At 37.5% G+C, this 19,782-nt stretch overlaps 1 protein-coding gene across 1 annotated transcript in view; it reads right to left on the bottom strand.

Annotated features, from left to right (window-relative positions):
- LOC144959877 (dipeptidyl peptidase 9-like) overlaps positions 1-14,643 on the bottom strand; it is a 62,789-nt gene extending 48,146 nt beyond the window's left edge. Inside the window, exons 1-6 of the mRNA XM_078892694.1 lie at positions 14,457-14,643; positions 10,881-11,033; positions 10,459-10,610; positions 9,343-9,755; positions 8,401-8,572; positions 5,781-5,897 (exon numbers count right to left, since the gene is read on the bottom strand). Coding sequence (XP_078748820.1) covers positions 5,781-5,897; positions 8,401-8,572; positions 9,343-9,755; positions 10,459-10,610; positions 10,881-10,996 — 970 coding nt within the window. The 5' untranslated portion in view covers positions 10,997-11,033; positions 14,457-14,643. The remainder of the gene's footprint in view (positions 1-5,780; positions 5,898-8,400; positions 8,573-9,342; positions 9,756-10,458; positions 10,611-10,880; positions 11,034-14,456) is intronic.
- Between the last annotated feature and the right edge of the window lie 5,139 nt (positions 14,644-19,782).

The raw sequence follows: 19,782 nt of genomic DNA, 5'->3' as shown, positions 1-19,782 counted from the left end.
CAATTGAAGATACATCCCACAAATCAATTGAATTGTTGATACATCCCACAAATCATTTGAAATGTTGATACATCCCATGAAATCAATTGAAATGTTGATACATCCCACAAATCAGTTGAAATGATACATCCCACAAATCAATTGAAGTGTTGATACATCCCACCAAATCAGTTGAAATGTTGATACATCCCACCAAATCAGTTGAAATGTTGATACATCCCATGAAATCAATTGAAATGTTGATACATCCCACCAAATAAATTGAAATGTTGATACATCCCATGAAATCAATTGAAATGTTGATACATCCCACCAAATCAATTGAAATGTTGATACATCCCACCAAATCAGTTGAAATGTTGATACATCCCACCAAATCAGTTGAAATGTTGATACATCCTACCAAATCAATTAAAATGTTGATACATCCCACCAAATCAGTTGAAATGTTGATAAATCCCACCAAATCAGTTGAAATGTTGATACATCCCACCAAATCAATTGAAATGTTGATACATCCCACAAATCAGTTGAAATGTTGATACATCCCATGAAATCAATTGAAATGTTGATACATCCCACCAAATCAATTGAAATGATACATCCCATGAAATCAATTGAAATGTTGATACATCCCACAAATCAGTTGAAATGTTGATACATCCCACCAAATCAATTGAAATGTTGATACATCCCACCAAATCAATTGAAATGTTGATACATCCTACCAAATCAATTGAAATGTTGATACATCCCACCAAATCAGTTGAAATGTTGATACATCCCATGAAATCAATTGAAATGTTGATACATCCCACAAATCAGTTGGAATGTTGATACATCCCACCAAATCAATTGAAATGTTGATACATCCCACCAAATCAATTGAAATGTTGATACATCCTACCAAATCAATTGAAATGTTGATACATCCCATGAAATCAATTGAAATGTTGATCATTGATACATCCCACCAAATCAAGTTGATAAATGTTGATAACATCCCACCAAATCAATTGAAATGTTGATACATCCACCAAATCAATTGAAATGTTGATACATCCCACCAAAAATCATGAAATGTTGATACATCCCACCAAATCAGTTGAAATGTTGATAAATCCCACCAAATCATTGAAATGTTGATACATCCCACCAAATCAATTGAAATGTTGATACATCCCACAAATCAGTTGAAATGTTGATACATCCCACCAAAATCAATTGAAATGATTGATACATCCCACCAAATCAATTGAAATGATACATCCCATGAAATCAATTGAAATGTTGATACATCCCACAAATCAGTTGGAATGTTGATACATCCCACCAAATCAATTGAAATGTTGATACATCCCACCAAATCAATTGAAATGTTGATACATCCTACCAAATCAATTGAAATGTTGATACATCCCACCAAATCAATTGAAATGTTGATACATCCCACCAAATCAATTGAAATGTTGATACATCCTACCAAATCAGTTGAAATGTTGATACATCCCACCAAATCAGTTGAAATGTTGATACATCCTACCAAATCAGTTGAAATGTTGATACATCCCACCAAATCAATTGAAATGTTGATACATCCCACCAAATCAATTGAAATGTTGATACATCCCATGAAATCAATTGAAATGTTGATACATCCCACAAATCAGTTGAAATGTTGATACATCCCACCAAATCAATTGAAATGTTGATACATCCCACCAAATCAGTTGAAATGTTGATACATCCCACCAAATCAATTGAAATGTTGATACATCTCACCAAATCAATTGAAATGTTGATACATCCCACCAAATCAGTTGAAATGTTGATACATCCCACCAAATCAGTTGAAATGTTGATACATCCCACAAATCAATTGAAATGTTGATACATCCCATGAAATCAATTGAAATGTTGATACATCCCATGAAATCAATTGAAATGTTGATACATCCCACAAATCAGTTGAAATGTTGATACATCCCACAAATCAGTTGAAATGTTGATTCATCCCATGAAATCAATTGAAATGTTGATCAGTGATGATACTGACAAAAAGTCAAAAAGGAGGAAAAGTCTCGGAAAAACGGAGAACTCACCTAGAACATTCTTGCACCACAGGAAAGTAGGCAGGATGACTTCTTTTGAGTACTTGAAGAGTACTAGTGTGTTTTGGGCCTCTTTCTAGGTGGGGGCCCAACCTGTTTGAATTGCTTCTTTATATGAAGCTTATAAGCTGTTTTAATTGCCTTCTCCCGGACTGCCTTTGCTTGCTTTTTTGTTTCCGCCTTTGCAACTGCTTGATCAAACATTTGTCTTTTTCTTTCCTTTTCCTCTTTCTGTTTTTGCAACTCAGAATGATACTTGCTGCGAGATACTACGCGACTACTGTAGGAAAGTTCGCATGTCCAAAAGAAGCAATATCGTGCTAGTTTTATTCTTCGATACTTAGCTTACCACATCGAACGAATAAACATGGTCGATGAACACTTCCGCAGTGGCGCAGTGGCGATGAAGCCCCGCAGCTGGATCGTTCAATTTTAAAATTCCCGGAGTCCAGTAAAAGGAGGAAATTTTTTATATATATAATTTTTTTTTAAAAAGGAGGTATTTTTTAAAGATTTATTATATCAGGGTGTCCAGCAGATTATCAGACTTAAAAATCCTACCTCCCCCCAAAAAATCCTACCAAGCAATTTAAAAGCAGGGGTGAGAATGACTGGTCACAAAAAAGGAGGAAATTTTTCATCGTGAAGATCATGACCCATCCATGCGACCATAACCTATAAATTTGAATTTCACTCAAATTTACTGAGATGCGATCAAAAATTTGACTTGCAGCAAATTCTGACACGACTCGGTGGAATTTCAAAAGTTGAAAGTGTAATTTAAACATTTGGTGGTTATAGTAGGGATGATGATGTGATGGTTGTAGTAGTAGTGGTGACAGGAATGATGTGGTAGTAATGATTGTAGTAGCAGTAGTGGTCGTATGGATGATTGTGTGGTGGTGGTTGTAGTGGCTGTGGTAGGAATGATGATGTGGTGGTTGTTGTAGTAGTAGTGGTGGTAGGGATGATGATGTGGTGGTGGTTGAAGTAGTGGTAGTAGGGATGATGATGTGGTGGTGGTTGAAGTAGTGGTAGTAGGGTTTATGATGTGGTGGTGGTTGTAGTAGTAGTGGTGGTAGGGATGATGTGGTGTTATTTGTAGTAGTAGTGGTGGTAGGGATGATGTGGTGTTATTTGTAGTAGTAGTGGTGGTGGTAGGGATGATGATGTGGTGGTGGTGGTTGTAATAGTAGTGGTGGTAGGGATGATGATGTGGTGGTGATTGTAGTGGTAGTGTGGTCTTAGAGATGATGATGTGATGGTGGTTGTAGTAGTAGTGGTGGTAGGGATGATGCTGTTGTGGTGGTGGTTGTAATAGTAGTGGTGGTAGAGGTGTTGATGTAGTGGTTTTGGTGAGTGTTTTTTATTCAATAATGATAATAGCAATTTGTCAATAGGAGGAAAATGTCTCCGTCTATAGATCAAACACAAGCAAAGTGTAAAAATAACAGGAACATAGTCTTGTATTAGTATTATTTAATATATTACTATAAGTGGTATAAATCCATTCTTATTATTAGACATAAATTTACTTTTTGTAAACATTTAATGAATTGTCCTTTCCATATGTAAAAGGCCTACAATGCTATTCAAATAAAAGGCCAGAAAGTGTTGTTTTGTTTTGATTTTTATTTCATAAAGCAGGCTACAATATCTTTGTTACCGAAACATAGTGGTTATTCAGCTTAAATACAACCCAATAATCTCTCAAATTTAAAGCCATAGCCCAAAGGTAAAAAAAAAAGAATAGTAAATTAAGCCAATCACCATTGCTTTATTCTAATAATATATTATTATCTCTGTATAACCAGATGATTATAAGAAAGAGAGAGAGAGAGAGAGAGAGAGAGAGAGAGAGAGAGAGAGAGAGAGAAGAGAGAAGAGAGAGAGAGAGAGAGAGAGAGAGAGAGAGAGAGAGAGAGAGAGAGAGAGAGAGAGAGAGAGAAAGAGAGACAGGGAGAGAGAGAGAGAGAGAGAAGGGGGGGGGGGTGTATTAAAAAGGCAATAGGTACCTACAACGGAGAAAAAAATCCAGACCCATTTGTCCCTCCCTTCCCCTTCAACCATCAACCAGCTAATCAAAGAACACCATTGGTCTTCTGTATCAATTGTGACATCTGGTGCCATTCTGTCTGGCCCGACGTCATAAAAACGGGACCGTCACAAAATTTCAAGAGACTGAGCACAGGTGTCAAAATATGACATAAGACATAATGGTGATTTTGTGGTTTTGAGGAAAATGCTTGACACGGCAAAAAATCCGACCTCGGGTGCAATTATCCGACTTTTTCCTACCAATCCGACCTTAAGGTAAAAAATCCGACTTTATCCGACCTCGCTGGACACCCTGTATATAAAAAAAAAAGTAAAAGGAGGAAATGAAGGAAATATCCGGGGATCGAGGATCTGAGGAGGAAAACCGAGGAAAGGAAAGAAAACCGCGGATTTTCGCGGATCCGCGGAAAAGTATCATCACTGGTTGATACATCCCATGAAATCAATTGAAATGTTGATACATCCCACCAAATCAATTGAAATGTTGATACATCCCACAAATCAATTGAAATGTTGATAAATCCCACCAAATCAATTGAAATGTTGATACATCCCATGAAATCAATTGAAATGTTGATACATCCCACCAAATCAATTAAAATGTTGATACATCCCATGAAATCAATTGAAATGTTGATACATCCCACAAATCAATTGAAATGTTGATACATCCCACCAAATCAATTGAAATGTTGATACATCCCATGAAATCAATTGAAATGTTGATACATCCCACCAAATCAATTGAAATGTTGATACATCCCACCAAATCAGTTGAAATGTTGATACATCCCACCAAATCAATTGAAATGTTGATACATCCCACCAAATCAGTTGAAATGTTGATACATCCCACCAAATCAATTGAAATGTTGATACATCCTACCAAATCAATTGAAATGTTGATACATCCCACCAAATCAGTTGAAATGTTGATACATCCCACCAAATCAGTTGAAATGTTGATAAATCCCACCAAATCAGTTAAAATGTTGATACATCCCACCAAATCAATTGAAATGTTGATACATCCCACAAATCAGTTGAAATGTTGATACATCCCATGAAATCAATTGAAATGTTGATACATCCCACCAAATCAATTGAAATGTTGATACATCCCATGAAATCAATTGAAATGTTGATACATCCCATGAAATCAGTTGAAATGTTGATACATCCCACCAAATCAATTGAAATGTTGATACATCCTACCAAATCAGTTGAAATGTTGATACATCCCACCAAATCAATTGAAATGTTGATACATCCCACCAAATCAATTGAAATGTTGATACATCCTACCAAATCAATTGAAATGTTGATACATCCCACCAAATCAATTGAAATGTTGATACATCCTACCAAATCAGTTGAAATGTTGATACATCCCACCAAATCAATTGAAATGTTGATACATCCTACCAAATCAGTTGAAATGTTGATACATCCCACCAAATCAATTGAAATGTTGATACATCCTACCAAATCAGTTGAAATGTTGATACATCCCACCAAATCAATTGAAATGTTGATACATCCCACCAAATCAATTGAAATGTTGATACATCCCATGAAATCTAGCTATGATACTTTCCCCAATAAACTGACCTGCCAACCTGTCCAATTTGGGTGCCCACCAGTAGCCAGTGTATCTGTCAAACTCTTCTTGTATCACAAAGCTGGGGACTCCAGCACTTAAGGGGTCCGCCTCCATTGCCACACAACCTATAGGGGATAAGAACGGATTCCACACTTACAACAGGACAGATGTTAAAAGGGCTTTTGTGTTTGTGTTTTTAAGGGTTTTACAGCGCTTGCAACACATTTAGGTCATATCAGGCCAGTAAATAGGGAGAATATGGGATAGTAAAAAGTTCTAGAATTACAATTAAAGCACCCAAGAAAAGGTACAAATAGGGAATTGGTGTGGATTCCAAGAGCATACCATCAATGTACTTAGTTTGAGATCTCATCCAGACACGAGCACAGCTCCCCACTAAGAGGAATACACTCAAATGCTTATACTATAAATTCAAAACAACAAATATAATAATAATACATAACAGAGAGATGATTTACAAGGAAAAAAAATATCATCTCCCAAAACAATAACTATGCATTTGACTGTTTTCCTCCAGCCAGGGCCAAGACAAAACCAAGTAATCTCACCCCAAGACAAAGACAGAAAGCATGTTGGAAAACAGATATAAGGGGATAAAAGACACAGTAAGTTCCTCCCTGCCCACTATGGGAGGTTAAAAGGGGTTGACCCAAGAAACAAAAGAAAGAAAAGAAAAAAAAAGAAAAAGACAAAGACCCTTTTATATTGTCCGGAGGTTCCTATAGCTCAGTGGGTAGAGCACTCGTTTCACATGCAAAGGGACTGTGATTGATCTCGGGTGAAGTCAAGATTTTTATTCCGACCCCCTCATCCACCAAGCAGCGATTGGGTACCTGGGTCTCTTAGATCTCATGGAAAGAACTTTGCAATAGACAAGCATCCTACCCAAAGTGTAGCAAGCAATTGCTATCATCTGATTCATGCTATAGACACTGGCATAAACTCCAGCTCCTAATGATTCTGTAGGACTGACTTTCTCTCTATCTTCTGCCGTGCTGCCCCAGGCCTTGTCAATGTGTACCAAGACAATGGGAGCCAAAATGAGTCAGACTTGGAATTCATAAGGACAATCATGAACCAAAAAATAATTAAAGAATAAGCCCTGCCTTCTTCTGATGATGGGCAATTAGACCTTAACAATTTATTTTTTTAAATTGAGCTTTTATATAGCGCAATATCCATTAAGCATACTCAAAGCGATTTACAAGGGGTCCCTGGCCAACAGCAACACTTAACATGTAGGACGGGACATGACGCCTGTGAGGCGATATTACAATTATTTTCAGACAGAGACAAGAATGTTAATGGCCAGATACTCATTTTACACCTGAGAACCATGAGAGAATGCGAGTAAAGTAGACCTTACTAACAATAACAATATTTTTGTTGATATTAAAAATAATGGGCAAACTTAAGTTGATTTTTTGTTGAAAAAAAATTAGAACAGTTCCCAACAGCCATCAAACGTCATGTCCTATTCTTTAAATTAAGACAGATGATAGAAATAGTATCAACCTCCAGAATTGATGTACAAATCAGATATGACCCAGATGGATAAGATAGTATTGAACTCCCAATATAAACTTTCAGGTCATTTACCAAATCAAAGCATTGAAGTACACTAAGGGAGTGGACGACTTTAAAAAATGTGGAAATAATAAAAATGATAAAGACACCTAAGATCTTCAGCAAACTGTTAGGCGATTTTTCTGTGCATAAGGTTGACATGACTTGTAATGTACAATCTGTGCCCAATGTGTAGTGTGTAAGGTTGACATGACTTGTAATGTACAATCTGTGCCCAATGTGTAGTGTGTAAGGTTGACATGACTTGTAATGTACAATACGTGCCCAATGTGTAGTGTGTAAGGTTGACATGACTTGTAATGTACAATATGTGCCCAATGTGTAGTGTGTAAGGTTGACATGACTTGTAATGTACAATACGTGCCCAATGTGTAGTGTGTAAGGTTGACATGACTTGTAATGTACAATACGTGCCCAATATGTAGTGTGTAAGGTTGACATGACTTGTAATGTACAATGCGTGCCCAATGTGTAGTGTGTAAGGTTGACATGACTTGTAATGTACAATACGTGCCCAATATGTAGTGTGTAAGGTTGACATGACTTGTAATGTACAATACGTGCCCAATATGTAGTGTGTAAGGTTGACATGACTTGTAATGTACAATGCATGCCCAATGTGTAGTGTGTAAGGTTGACATGACTTGTAATGTACAATACGTGCCCAATATGTAGTGTGTAAGGTTGACATGACTTGTAATGTACAATGCATGCCCAATGTGTAGTGTGTAAGGTTGACATGACTTGTAATGTACAATACGTGCCCAATGTGTAGTGTGTAAGGTTGACATGACTTGTAATGTACAATACATGCCCAATGTGTAGTGTGTAAGGTTGACATGACTTGTAATGTACAATATGTGCCCAATGTGTAGTGTGTAAGGTTGACATGACTTGTAATGTACAATACGTGCCCAATGTGATGTGTAAGGTTGACATGACTTGTAATGTACAATACGTGCACGTGCCCAATGTGATGTGTAAGGTTGACATGACTTGTACCTTAATTAAGATTGTTACCTCTGTGTGCCCGAGTTAGTCTGTACTCTTTCCCTGAACTCCTGACAGACAGCCAAATGTCTGCCTCATGGACAAAGGCAACTAGGTCAGAATTACAAGGACAGATCTTTGGATCTAAACGTGCTCCATAGGTCCGTGTGGGAAGCTCTAATGGAACACAAGGTGATTCAATCTGGGGAAGGAGGGGAAAAATAACAATTTCCTGCCTGAAAATGTTCCTGTTTTGTCCTTATTATTTTACTTAGATTCACTATCACAGATTATATTTGCATGGATGACAAATGGACAAAATTATCATATTATAACAATAATTTATTATTATTATTATTATTATTATTATTATTATTATTATTATTATTATTATTATCATCATCATCATCATCATCATCATCATCATCATCATTATTATTATTATTATTATTATTATTAGTATTATTATTATTATTATTATTATTAATATTATTATTATTATTATTATTATTATTATTATTATTATTATTATTATTATTATTATTATTATTATTATTATTATATCATTAATATTATCATTATTATCATTATTATTGTTACTATCATCAATAATAATAATAATAATAATAATAATAATAATAATAATAATAATAATAATAATAATAATAATAATAATAATAACAACCACAACGACAACAACAACATCAACAACAACAACATTCTTATAGCCCTTTAAGCCAAGGCCTCCGAACACTTGACATCAATTCCATCATTTTTACACAATGCATGTAACATTCCTCAAACACTTGACATCAATTCCATCATTTTTACACAATGCATGTAACATTCCTCAAACACTTGACATCAATTCCATCATGTTTACACAATGCATGTAACATTCCTCAAACACTAACACACATCTACTCCTGTAATGCGTTATCATCTATTCTTAAACTTGAATTAAAAACTCACATCGTCAGAGCAGACGTAGAGACTGTTGTTGGCTGGAATGAGAAAGACTCTGTCTTGGTGGTCAAAGTCGTATGAGGTTATCCCATAGGACATCAGACGTTTCCTCTCTCGCATCAGGATTTCTTCTTTGGACATTGTCGTGGAGGAGGAAGTGGAGGAAGATGTGGTCGGTTGACTGGAGAATACAGGCTCAACGGCCAAGAGGGCTGAAGGGCCACCATTGTCACCGTCACGACTGCTATCTACAGTGTGACTGGTAAGGTTACTTTTGCTGTCCGTGAGGTAAAGTTGTGATGAGGATGAGGATGATGATGAAGGTGTATGCGACTGTTGTGTGTGTGAGTGAATGGTGTGCTGGTCGTGTGGAGTCCATATCATAGGTTCCTGTCCATGACCATCACCGTCAATGTTAGCTGTAATGATAAGAGATCACGACATGATGGCATCAATGACTAACGTCTATCTAATATTATGGTGGAACAAACTCAAGGGAGATAACTCAACTTGAAAGAAAATCCACCAGGAAAAGGAAATTTTATTTCCCTAAAGTGTCACAGACAGAATTCACTGGCTTCAATGAAAACATTTTTATCTCATCTCAGCTATTAGGAGCTTAGATTGGAGTTTTCAGCATAACGTCCATTCTCACAAAACACCGTTTTGGTAACATGATCAATGATATAGGTAAAAAAGGAACCTGTTTCTCAGTGAGCTGTTAAATTATGAACATGGTTAATTTTGCAAAACCAAAAAAAATTTTAAAAAATAATTTAAAAAAATAAAAAATCAAATAAATAAATATAAAAGGAAAGAAAGAAGAAAAAAAAGAAAGATTTTTGATCTGCCAAAATAAAAAATAAATGATGAGATGTTGTCTCTCTTCAGTGGAAAACAGTTTTCATCCCCATGCTTCCATTCAAACCCAGAGAGAGATGTTGATTTTTCACAATACAGGATTTTTTCCCCTATAGTAGGCAAAGGGACAATATCATATCTATAAATGAGGTGAAATATCCCCCGTTTTGTTTTATGTTTTGTTATTTATTGTTACTTTTTTCAATATGGTCACAATTCCATTTATGAATAAAACTCATCCAGGACTATCTTTCCACCAACCTTTTAGATCAGCCCTGAGCAGAGTGCTGTCCCTTCCTTTATCAGTTGACCCCAGGAAATAGAGTCGGGTGACAGGATTTCCATCTTCCTCTAGGTAATCACAGAATTCAAAGTTACTGGGAATCGAGGGCGTCAGTTTTGTTACGGTTCTCCTGTTGTAATGACAATTGTAATTTTAATTTAAAGTTTTAAGTAATGATTATGAGAAAGGGAAAAGGAGGAGAGGGGGACTGGAGAGGAGGAGGAGGAGGAGGAGAGGGGGGGGGGGGAGGAGAAGAAGAAGAAGAAGAAGAAGAAGAAGAAGAAGAAGAAGAAGAAGAAGAAGAAGAAGAAGAAGAAGAAGAAGAAGAAGAAGAAGAAGAAGAAGAAGAAGAAGAAGAAGAAGAAGAAGAAGAAGAAGAAGATAACAATAAGACATTTACCTCGTTTCTCGTACAACACTCCTTAATTCAAGCCACGACTTCTTGTGAGAGGTCTGTGACCTTGGAGGTGAATCAACGTCTAGGTCAAGGTTGTCAAAGACATCCGAGGATGCCATGGGTGACAGGACCAGAAATCAATGAGACACTTGTGGTCTGAAATAATGACATGCTATTCATAAATAGTTGTAACATTGGCACGGAAATTCACATTAGCGGGGAAATGACAAAATGTGACCCAACTGCCTACAACCAATATTATATTATGTTACAGTGAATGACATGATCAATCCAAAGGTGAAAAGGTTTGAACTGAGATATTGCCAAGTTTGGTTAGAAAGTCAATTTTTATCCAAAATGAGTTGTCATAAATGATTAAATCAACCCTTTTTGTACATCTTCGGGAAATATCAAGGCTTAATTTCACTTCTATCTAAATATTTTTTACAGTTAGTCAAGTTGAAAAAGTATGAAATTTGAGAAAAGTTGCTGGATACCTCTCCCATACATCACCTGATTTACTTCAAAAAAAGATTAAAATGCTCTGGTCAGCATATTCTTGTAGAAAATGAAAAAAAAAATGCAAATCCAAAATGTTCACCTTCCGACTGATTCTGTCATGCACTGACACAATTTAGTCTTGCACTGACACAATTTAGTCTTGCACTGACACAATCCTGACATGCACTACTGACACAATTTAGTCATGCACTGACACAATTTAGTCATGCACTGACACAATTTAGTCATGCACTGACACAATTTAGTCTTGCACTGACACAATTTAGTCATGCACTGACACAATTCTGTCATTCACGAACACAATTCTGCCATGCACTAACACAATTCTGTCATGCACTAACACAATTCTGTCATGCACTGACACAATTCTGTCGTGCACTAACACAATTCTGTCGTGCACTAACACAATTCTGTCGTGCACTAACACAATTCTGTCGTGCACTAACACAATTCTGTCGTGCACTAACACAATTCTGTCATGCACTAACACAATTCTGTCATGCACTAACACAATTCTGTCATGCACTGACACAATTCTGTCATGCACTGACACAATTCTGTCATGCACTAACACAATTCTGTCATGCACTGACACAATTCTGTCATGCACTGACACAATTCTGTCATGCACTAACACAATTCTGTCATGCACTGACACATACTGGAGTCTACAAGGAATTGGATAACCAAACTGTTCATATTTTAATTTTTGTCCACTTCAAAAACTTAATCCGTTGCTCACAATAAAACAAGTAAACTTAACTGCAATATATGGTCTAGTGGTATGACACCCACCTACTACGGATAAAGGTCAGGGATTCGAGTCCCTCTTTGAGTGGCACATTGTTGAGTCCTAGGAAAAGATTTTTTACACAGATTTTATCACCATACTCGGGTGTACTTGGCCATTAACAGTGTTGTATCTGTCCGAAAAAAAATTGTAATATTGCCTAACAGGCATCATGTCTCGTCCTCTATGTTAAGCGTTGATGTCGGCTGGGGACCCCTTGTAAAGAGCGTATAGCATGTTTAGTGGATATTGCGCTGTATTTGGGGGGGGGGGGGGGGGTTCTCTTTTGGTTCTTTTTAATGTGTTACTTATTACGATTTGCTTGAGATTATCATGTCAATAATCAATTTTGTAAATAAAGTCAATAATCGAATTAACATTCCCAGACATGCATGAGGAAAACCAAAAAAAACAACAGTGAGCAAATTTTTAAGGTGAAATAAAGCTAGAGTTTAGTCTGCCATGGATAGACTGAGCGAAGAGCCAATGTTTACAAGAACATACTTTTGTGTCAATATTAAAAATAATGGTCAATCAACATGGTTGCCATAACAATAGCAGGAAAATTAAAGTTACGGGTGCCATAACCCTATATTGGGTGCCATAACAATAGCAGGAAAATTAAAGTTACGGGTGCCATAACCCTATATTGGGTGCCATAACAATAGCAGGAAAATTAAAGTTACGGGTGCCATAACCCTATGATGGGTGCCATAACAATAGCAGGAAAATTAAAGTTATGGGTGCCATAACCCTATATTGGGTGTCATAACAATAGCAGGAAAATTAAAGTTATGGGTGTCATAACCCTATATTGGGTGCCATAACAATAGCAGGAAAATTAAAGTTACGGGTGCCATAACCCTATGATGGGTGCCATAACAATAGCAGGAAAATTAAAGTTACGGGTGCCATAACCCTATGATGGGTGCCATAACAATAGCAGGAAAATTAAAGTTACGGGTGCCATAACACTATAATGGGTGCCAACAATAGCAGGAAAATTAAAGTTACGGGTGCCATAACCCTATGATGGGTGCCATAACAATAGCAGGAAAATTAAAGTTACGGGTGCCATAACCCAATGATGGGTGCCATAACAATAGCAGGAAAATTAAAGTTACGGGTGCCATAACCCTATGATGGGTGCCATAACAATAGCAGGAAAATTAAAGTTACGGGTGCCATAATCCTATGATGGGTGCCATAACAATAGCAGGAAAATTAAAGTTACGGGTGCCATAACCCGATGATGGGTGCCATAACGTGCGGCTATGTGGTCTAGTGGTATGACACTCGCTTTCGGATTGGAAGGTCCTGAGTTTGAGCCTCGTTCAGCGCACAGTTGAGTCCTTGGAAAAGGTTCTTTACTCAGATTCTCTCACCATACTCAGGTGTAAAATGAGTACCTGGTCGTTAACAGCCTTGTCTCTGTCGGAAAAAAAACAAACTGTGATATCGCCTAACAGTAACAGGCGTCATGTCACGTTCTACATGTTACATGTTGCTGTTGGTCAAAGACCCCTTGTAAAGCGCTTTGAGCACATTAAGTGGATATTGCGCTATATTAAACATGAAAAACAGAGCAATGAGCAACATTTTTGGAGCAATCCGGGGTAGTCCTGGGCAATCTGGGGCACAAAGTGACCTAACCCGATTGAAATTGAAGGGCTGAAATGAATTTAATTTATTACATTCATGCAGGACAACATAAAATTTAAGTAATTATACACCATTTTTACAGTCTCTCTCTCTAACAAAGAAATCATCTGTGTCTGTAGTCTAAGTCTAAGAAGATGTCTAGTCTAAGGCCTACTTGCCCTAATCTAGAGCCTATACTCACTGTAACTATGAATAGGACTATGGACAAACTGGGCAGCCTTCGGTTAGAGATAGAGAGTGGACTTAACTTACTGAAGTGGTTTTTAAAATGGCATTATTGTGTGGGTGTAAATTTCTCTGCTTTTGACTTTTTGATCGTAGTTTTTTAGTTGAAGTTGTTCGTGTTTCGTAGGGCAGGGGCAGGGGCTCCGCCTGAGGGGCGAGTATTCTGGAATCGGGACCAATGGTCAACGGGTCAACCTACTCACTGCTCAATCTGAGTCTGAGAGTTGAGAGTGTACTTTATGTAAGAGTAAGAAGAGCGTCAGTGACAGTGTGAGGAGAGAGTGGGACGAGGCAACACAAGTTTGTGAGTGTTTGAGTTTGAGTGGAGACGGAGAAGAAGTAAGAATCAAGAAGAGTGTCTAGATTGATGAAGTAACAACCTTCGGTCGGTGAAAAAAGTTTCCGTTTCTTTATGATTATGCCACAAACTCAATAAAACATTTTCTTTGTCAACATCACAAAGGTTATGCCATCTCAGTTACTGTCCTAACTTGTGTGAAACATCAATCTAAAAGTGCGTTCTATTATCTTTCTCAGTTACTCTTGGACAGTGCTGGGCGGGTACCCGGGTACCCGCGGGTACTCGCGGGTAATAAAGTCAAACCGGGTACTCGAGTAAAAGGGACGGGTAGCGGGTACCCGCTTCAACAAATGGAAACCGAACTGAGTGATAATTGGATGTAATACAATTTTGATCTTACATATTTACATTCACATGACCTTTTTTCAAAAGATTTTCCTCTTTTATTTTTCAATTACATTGATTTTTTTGTTTTATTTGTTAACACACATTTGATTCAATTTTGGAATCAACAGATTAAGACTATACTAGTTCTTATCTTTTAAAGGAATCTCAGTTATTTTTAAAATTTATTTATTTTGGTTTCATTGTAATTAATTATCCTTGTTTCTTACTTTCGTTTCATTTGTTGTGATAAATAATAAATAATAAATGACTAAAAAAAAAATTAAAGTAAAAACATAAAAAATTTAAAGAATAATAAAGCCCCCCCCCCCCCCCCCCCCCCCCCCCCCCCCCCCCCCCCCTCCACCCCACCCCCCCCCCCCCCCCCCCCCCCCCCCCCCCCTTCACAAAACATTTTTTTTGGTCAAAAAGTCACTCCCGCCACGGGTACCCGCGGGTACCCGGGTAATCCGACCACTACCCGGGTATTACCCGGGTAATGATTTGGGCGGGTAATCCCAGCACTGCTCTTGGACTTAGCCGGAAGTCGGAGCCCTAAACGATGAAGAAGAGAAAAATGAATTGTCTATGGTGAGGTTTAGAGTCCCAGTTCAGTAGGTACATATTATTTTAACGATTATATCGGCGATATAAAGAAAAGAAAAGAATAGAAAAGAAAGACAAAAGGGTGGAAAAAAGATAGAAAGAGAATCTCTCTCTCTCTCTCTCTCTCTCTCTCTCTCTCTCTCTCTCTCTCTCTCTCTCTCTCTCTCTCTCCATGGTTTATTATAGTTAATCTCCCCCTATATGTATCTCATTCAATCAAATTGAAGATGGAGAAGAAGAAGAAGAAGAAGAAGAAGAAGAAGAAGAAGAAGAAGAAGAAGAAGAAGAAGAAGAAGAAGAAGAAGAAGAAGAAGAAGAAGAAGAAGGAGGAGGAGGAGGAGGAGGAGGAGGAGGAGGAGGAGGAGGAGGAGGAGGAGGAGGAGGGGGAGGAGGAGGAGGAGGAGTAGAAGGAGGAAGAAGAAAAATCAAGGATAGCAAGAGGGGAGACCATGATGGGGATAAAGGTCTGATTCAAGGGGCGAAATATATAGACTATATACACACAACAACACACTAGATAACACACAAATACACACCATATACACACCAAAACACACTAGATAACACCTCAAAACACACTAGATAACACACAAATACACACTATATACACACCAAAACACACTAGATAACACACCAAAACACACTTGATAACATATAAATACACACTAGATTCACACAAATACACACTAGATACACACAAAATACACAGTAGATGCACACAAATACACACTAGATAACACCTAAATACACACTAGATACACACAAAATACGCAGTAGATACACACAAATACACACTAGATACACATAAATACACACTAGATTCACACAAATACACAGTAGATACACACAAATACACACTAGATACACACAAAATACACAGTAGATACACACAAATACACACTAGATACACATAAATACACACTAGATACACACAAATACACACTAGATACAAATAAATACACACTAGATACACATAAATACACACTAGATACACACAAATACACACTAGATACACACAAATACACACTAGATACACATAAATACACACTAGATTCACACAAATACACACTAGATACACACAAATACACACTAGATACACACAAAATACACATTAAATACACACTAGATACACCCAAGATACACAGTAGATGCACACAAATACACACTAGATACACACAAATACACATTAAATACACACTAGATACACCCAAGATACACAGTAGATGCACACAAATACACACTAGATACACACAAATACACACTAGATACACACAAGATACACAGTAGATGCACACAAATACACACTAGATACACACAAATACACACTAGATGCACTCAAATACACACTAGAACTGTGCATTTATAGCAGGCGCTATATTATTTATTGTATTCGATTAGGAAGGGGGTGGGGGTGATGTTGGTTGATGACGATGATGGTGTAGTGAAGATGATAGAGGTTGAGGACAATTGAGGATGATAAAAAGGAGAATGAGGAAAATTGTATGGATGAAGGTGAATATGATAACTTACTATTTCTATCAAAGATGATGTTGATTAAGAAGTGAGTTTTGCTTGTTTTCTAGTTGAATCCTGTCCATTCTGTTTATATTTCATTTTGAAGTTGTTGAGTAGTAGGACCTATACTAGAAATCATTAGTAGTGATTTTTTGGCATCCCAATATCCAGAGGGGAAAAACTTGGGAATGTTGCCAGATTGCCTCCTCCAGGGCTGGTTGTTGATGATCAATTCGGACCTGAGTCTGAATTGCTTCCCGTGGCAATACGGACTCCTGCCACAATGCGCCTGCGCAAACACAGGAAGTGTCGGAAGTGGAAGCTGGGTCGAAAGTGAAGCGTGGTAGGGTGCGGGGAAGCTGCTCATTCTCAGTTGTCAATCGGTAGGAGGGCGAGTGAACGTGCAAGTCACGATTTAGAACTCCCGAAGATGACTATACCTTCAAAAGCGGTGATCTATTATTCCCCTTTGTCTTAGTTTTTCTTGGGATCTTTTTTAATTGTAGAAATTGTGGAAAGCGCTTTGTTGTAAACCAGAGTTTCCTTCAAATCAATATCAGTATAATTTAATGTTACAGACATGGAGATAAATTTCTGGTTATGGGCATTACTGTGATGGATGACATTGTGTTTTTGTTTTTAAAGGTTTTACGACGTTTGCGACACGTTTAGGTCATATCAGCGCCAGTAAAAAGGGTGAAAATTGGATAGTAAAAACATTCTAGATGTACAATTAAAAGGACGAGGAAAAAGTAAGACAAAGGGGAAATGGTTCAAATAGGGAACAGTTGTAGATTCCAAGAGCACACTATCAAAGTACTTAGTTTGAGATTACCCAGACACCAGCACAAGATCCCACTAAGAGGAATACACTCAAATGTTTACAAATCATATGTTAAATTTTTTTTTAAATGATAATAAAAATAACAGTTCATAATAGAGAGATGATTTACAAGGGAAAAAAATTCATCTCTCAAAACTGTTTCCCTCCTTGCCAAGAACTCCGGCCAGGGTCAGGACAAAACTAATTAATCTCATTCCAAGTCAAAGACAGAAAGCAATTGTAAAACAGATACAGGGGGATAGAAGACACAACAAGTACCTCCCTGCACACTATGGGAGGTCGGAAAACCTACCCAGGTTTTACGGCGCTTGCAACACCAGTAAAAAGAAAGAGTATTGTATGGTACACTAGATGTACAGTTAAAAGGACTTGAGGAAAAAGTAAGACAAAGGGGAATGGTACAAATAGGGAACAGTTGTTGATTCCAAGAACACACGATCAGTTTACTTCGTTTGAGATCACCTAAAAGTCTCACCAAGACACCTGCACAAGATCCCACTAAGAGGAATACACTCAAATGTTTACAAATCATATGTTAAATTAAAAAAAAAAAAATAACAGATGACAGACAAAAAATATTATCTTTCAAAACTATAACTATACATTCGACTAAGTAATCTCATTCCAAAACAAAGTGAGAGAGCAATATTAAAACAGATACAGGGTAATTAAAGACAGAAAACAAATAGCTCCGTGCTCACTATGGGAGTTAGGGAATCAGGAACCCCACTATGGGAGGTCAGGAACCCCACCCAGACATTATGCATTGGTTTGAGACTATTTCCATGACAACAATGAGACCATATCCATTTCATCAGATCTGTACATAAGCAGACGTTGACACACACTATATAAAAGCAGACGTTGACACACACTAAACATAAGCAGACGTTGACACACACTACACAAAAGCAGACGTTGACACACACTATACAAAAGCAGACGTTGACACACACTATACAAAAGCAGACGTTGACAAACACTATACAAAAGCAGACGTTGACACACACTATACAAAAGCAGACGTTGACACACACTATACAAAAGCAGACGTTGACACACACTATACAAAGCAGACGTTGACACACACTATACATAAGCAGACGTTGACACACACTATACAAAAGCAGACGTTGACACACACTATACAAAAGCAGACGTTGACACACACTATACAAAAGCAGACGTTGACACACACTATACATAAGCAGACGTTGACACACACTATACAAAAGCAGACGTTGACACACACTACACAAAAGCAGACGTTGACACACACTATACATAAGCAGACGTTGATACACACTAAACATAAGCAGAGGTTGACACACACTATACAAAAGCAGACGTTGACACACACTATACATAGGCAGACGTTGACACACACTATACAAAAGCAGACGTTGACATACCGTTGACACACACTATACATAAGCAGACGTTGACACACACTATACAAAAGCAGAAGTTGACACACAATATACATAAGCAAACGTTGACACACACTATACAAAAGTAGAAGTTGACACACACTATACAAAAGCAGACGTTGACACACACTATACATAAGCAGACGTTGACACACACTATACAAAAGCAGACGTTGACACACACTATACATAAGCAGACGTTGATACACACTATACAAAAGCAGACGTTGACACACACTATACAAAAGCAGACGTTGACACACACTATACAAAATCAGACGTTGACACACACTATACAAAATCAGACGTTGACACACACTATACATAAGCAGACGTTGACACACACTATACATAAGCAGACGTTGACACACACTATACAAAAGCAGACGTTGACACACACTAAACATAAGCAGACGTTGACACACACTATATAAAAGCAGACGTTGACACACTCTAAACATAAGCAGACGTTGACACACACTATACAAAAGCAGACGTTGACACACACTATACAAAAGCAGACGTTGACACACACTATACATAAGCAGACGTTGATACACACTAAACATAAGCAGACGTTGACACACACTATACAAAAGCAGACGTTGATACACACTAAACATAAG

The sequence above is a fragment of the Berghia stephanieae genome, chromosome 14, assembly GCF_034508935.2.
Source record: "Berghia stephanieae isolate SIO BIC M18660-M18661 chromosome 14, UCSD_Bste_1.3, whole genome shotgun sequence".
In the NCBI taxonomy this organism is placed as follows: Eukaryota; Metazoa; Mollusca; class Gastropoda; order Nudibranchia; family Aeolidiidae; genus Berghia; species Berghia stephanieae.
This window is presented reverse-complemented; position numbering and strand designations above follow the sequence as displayed.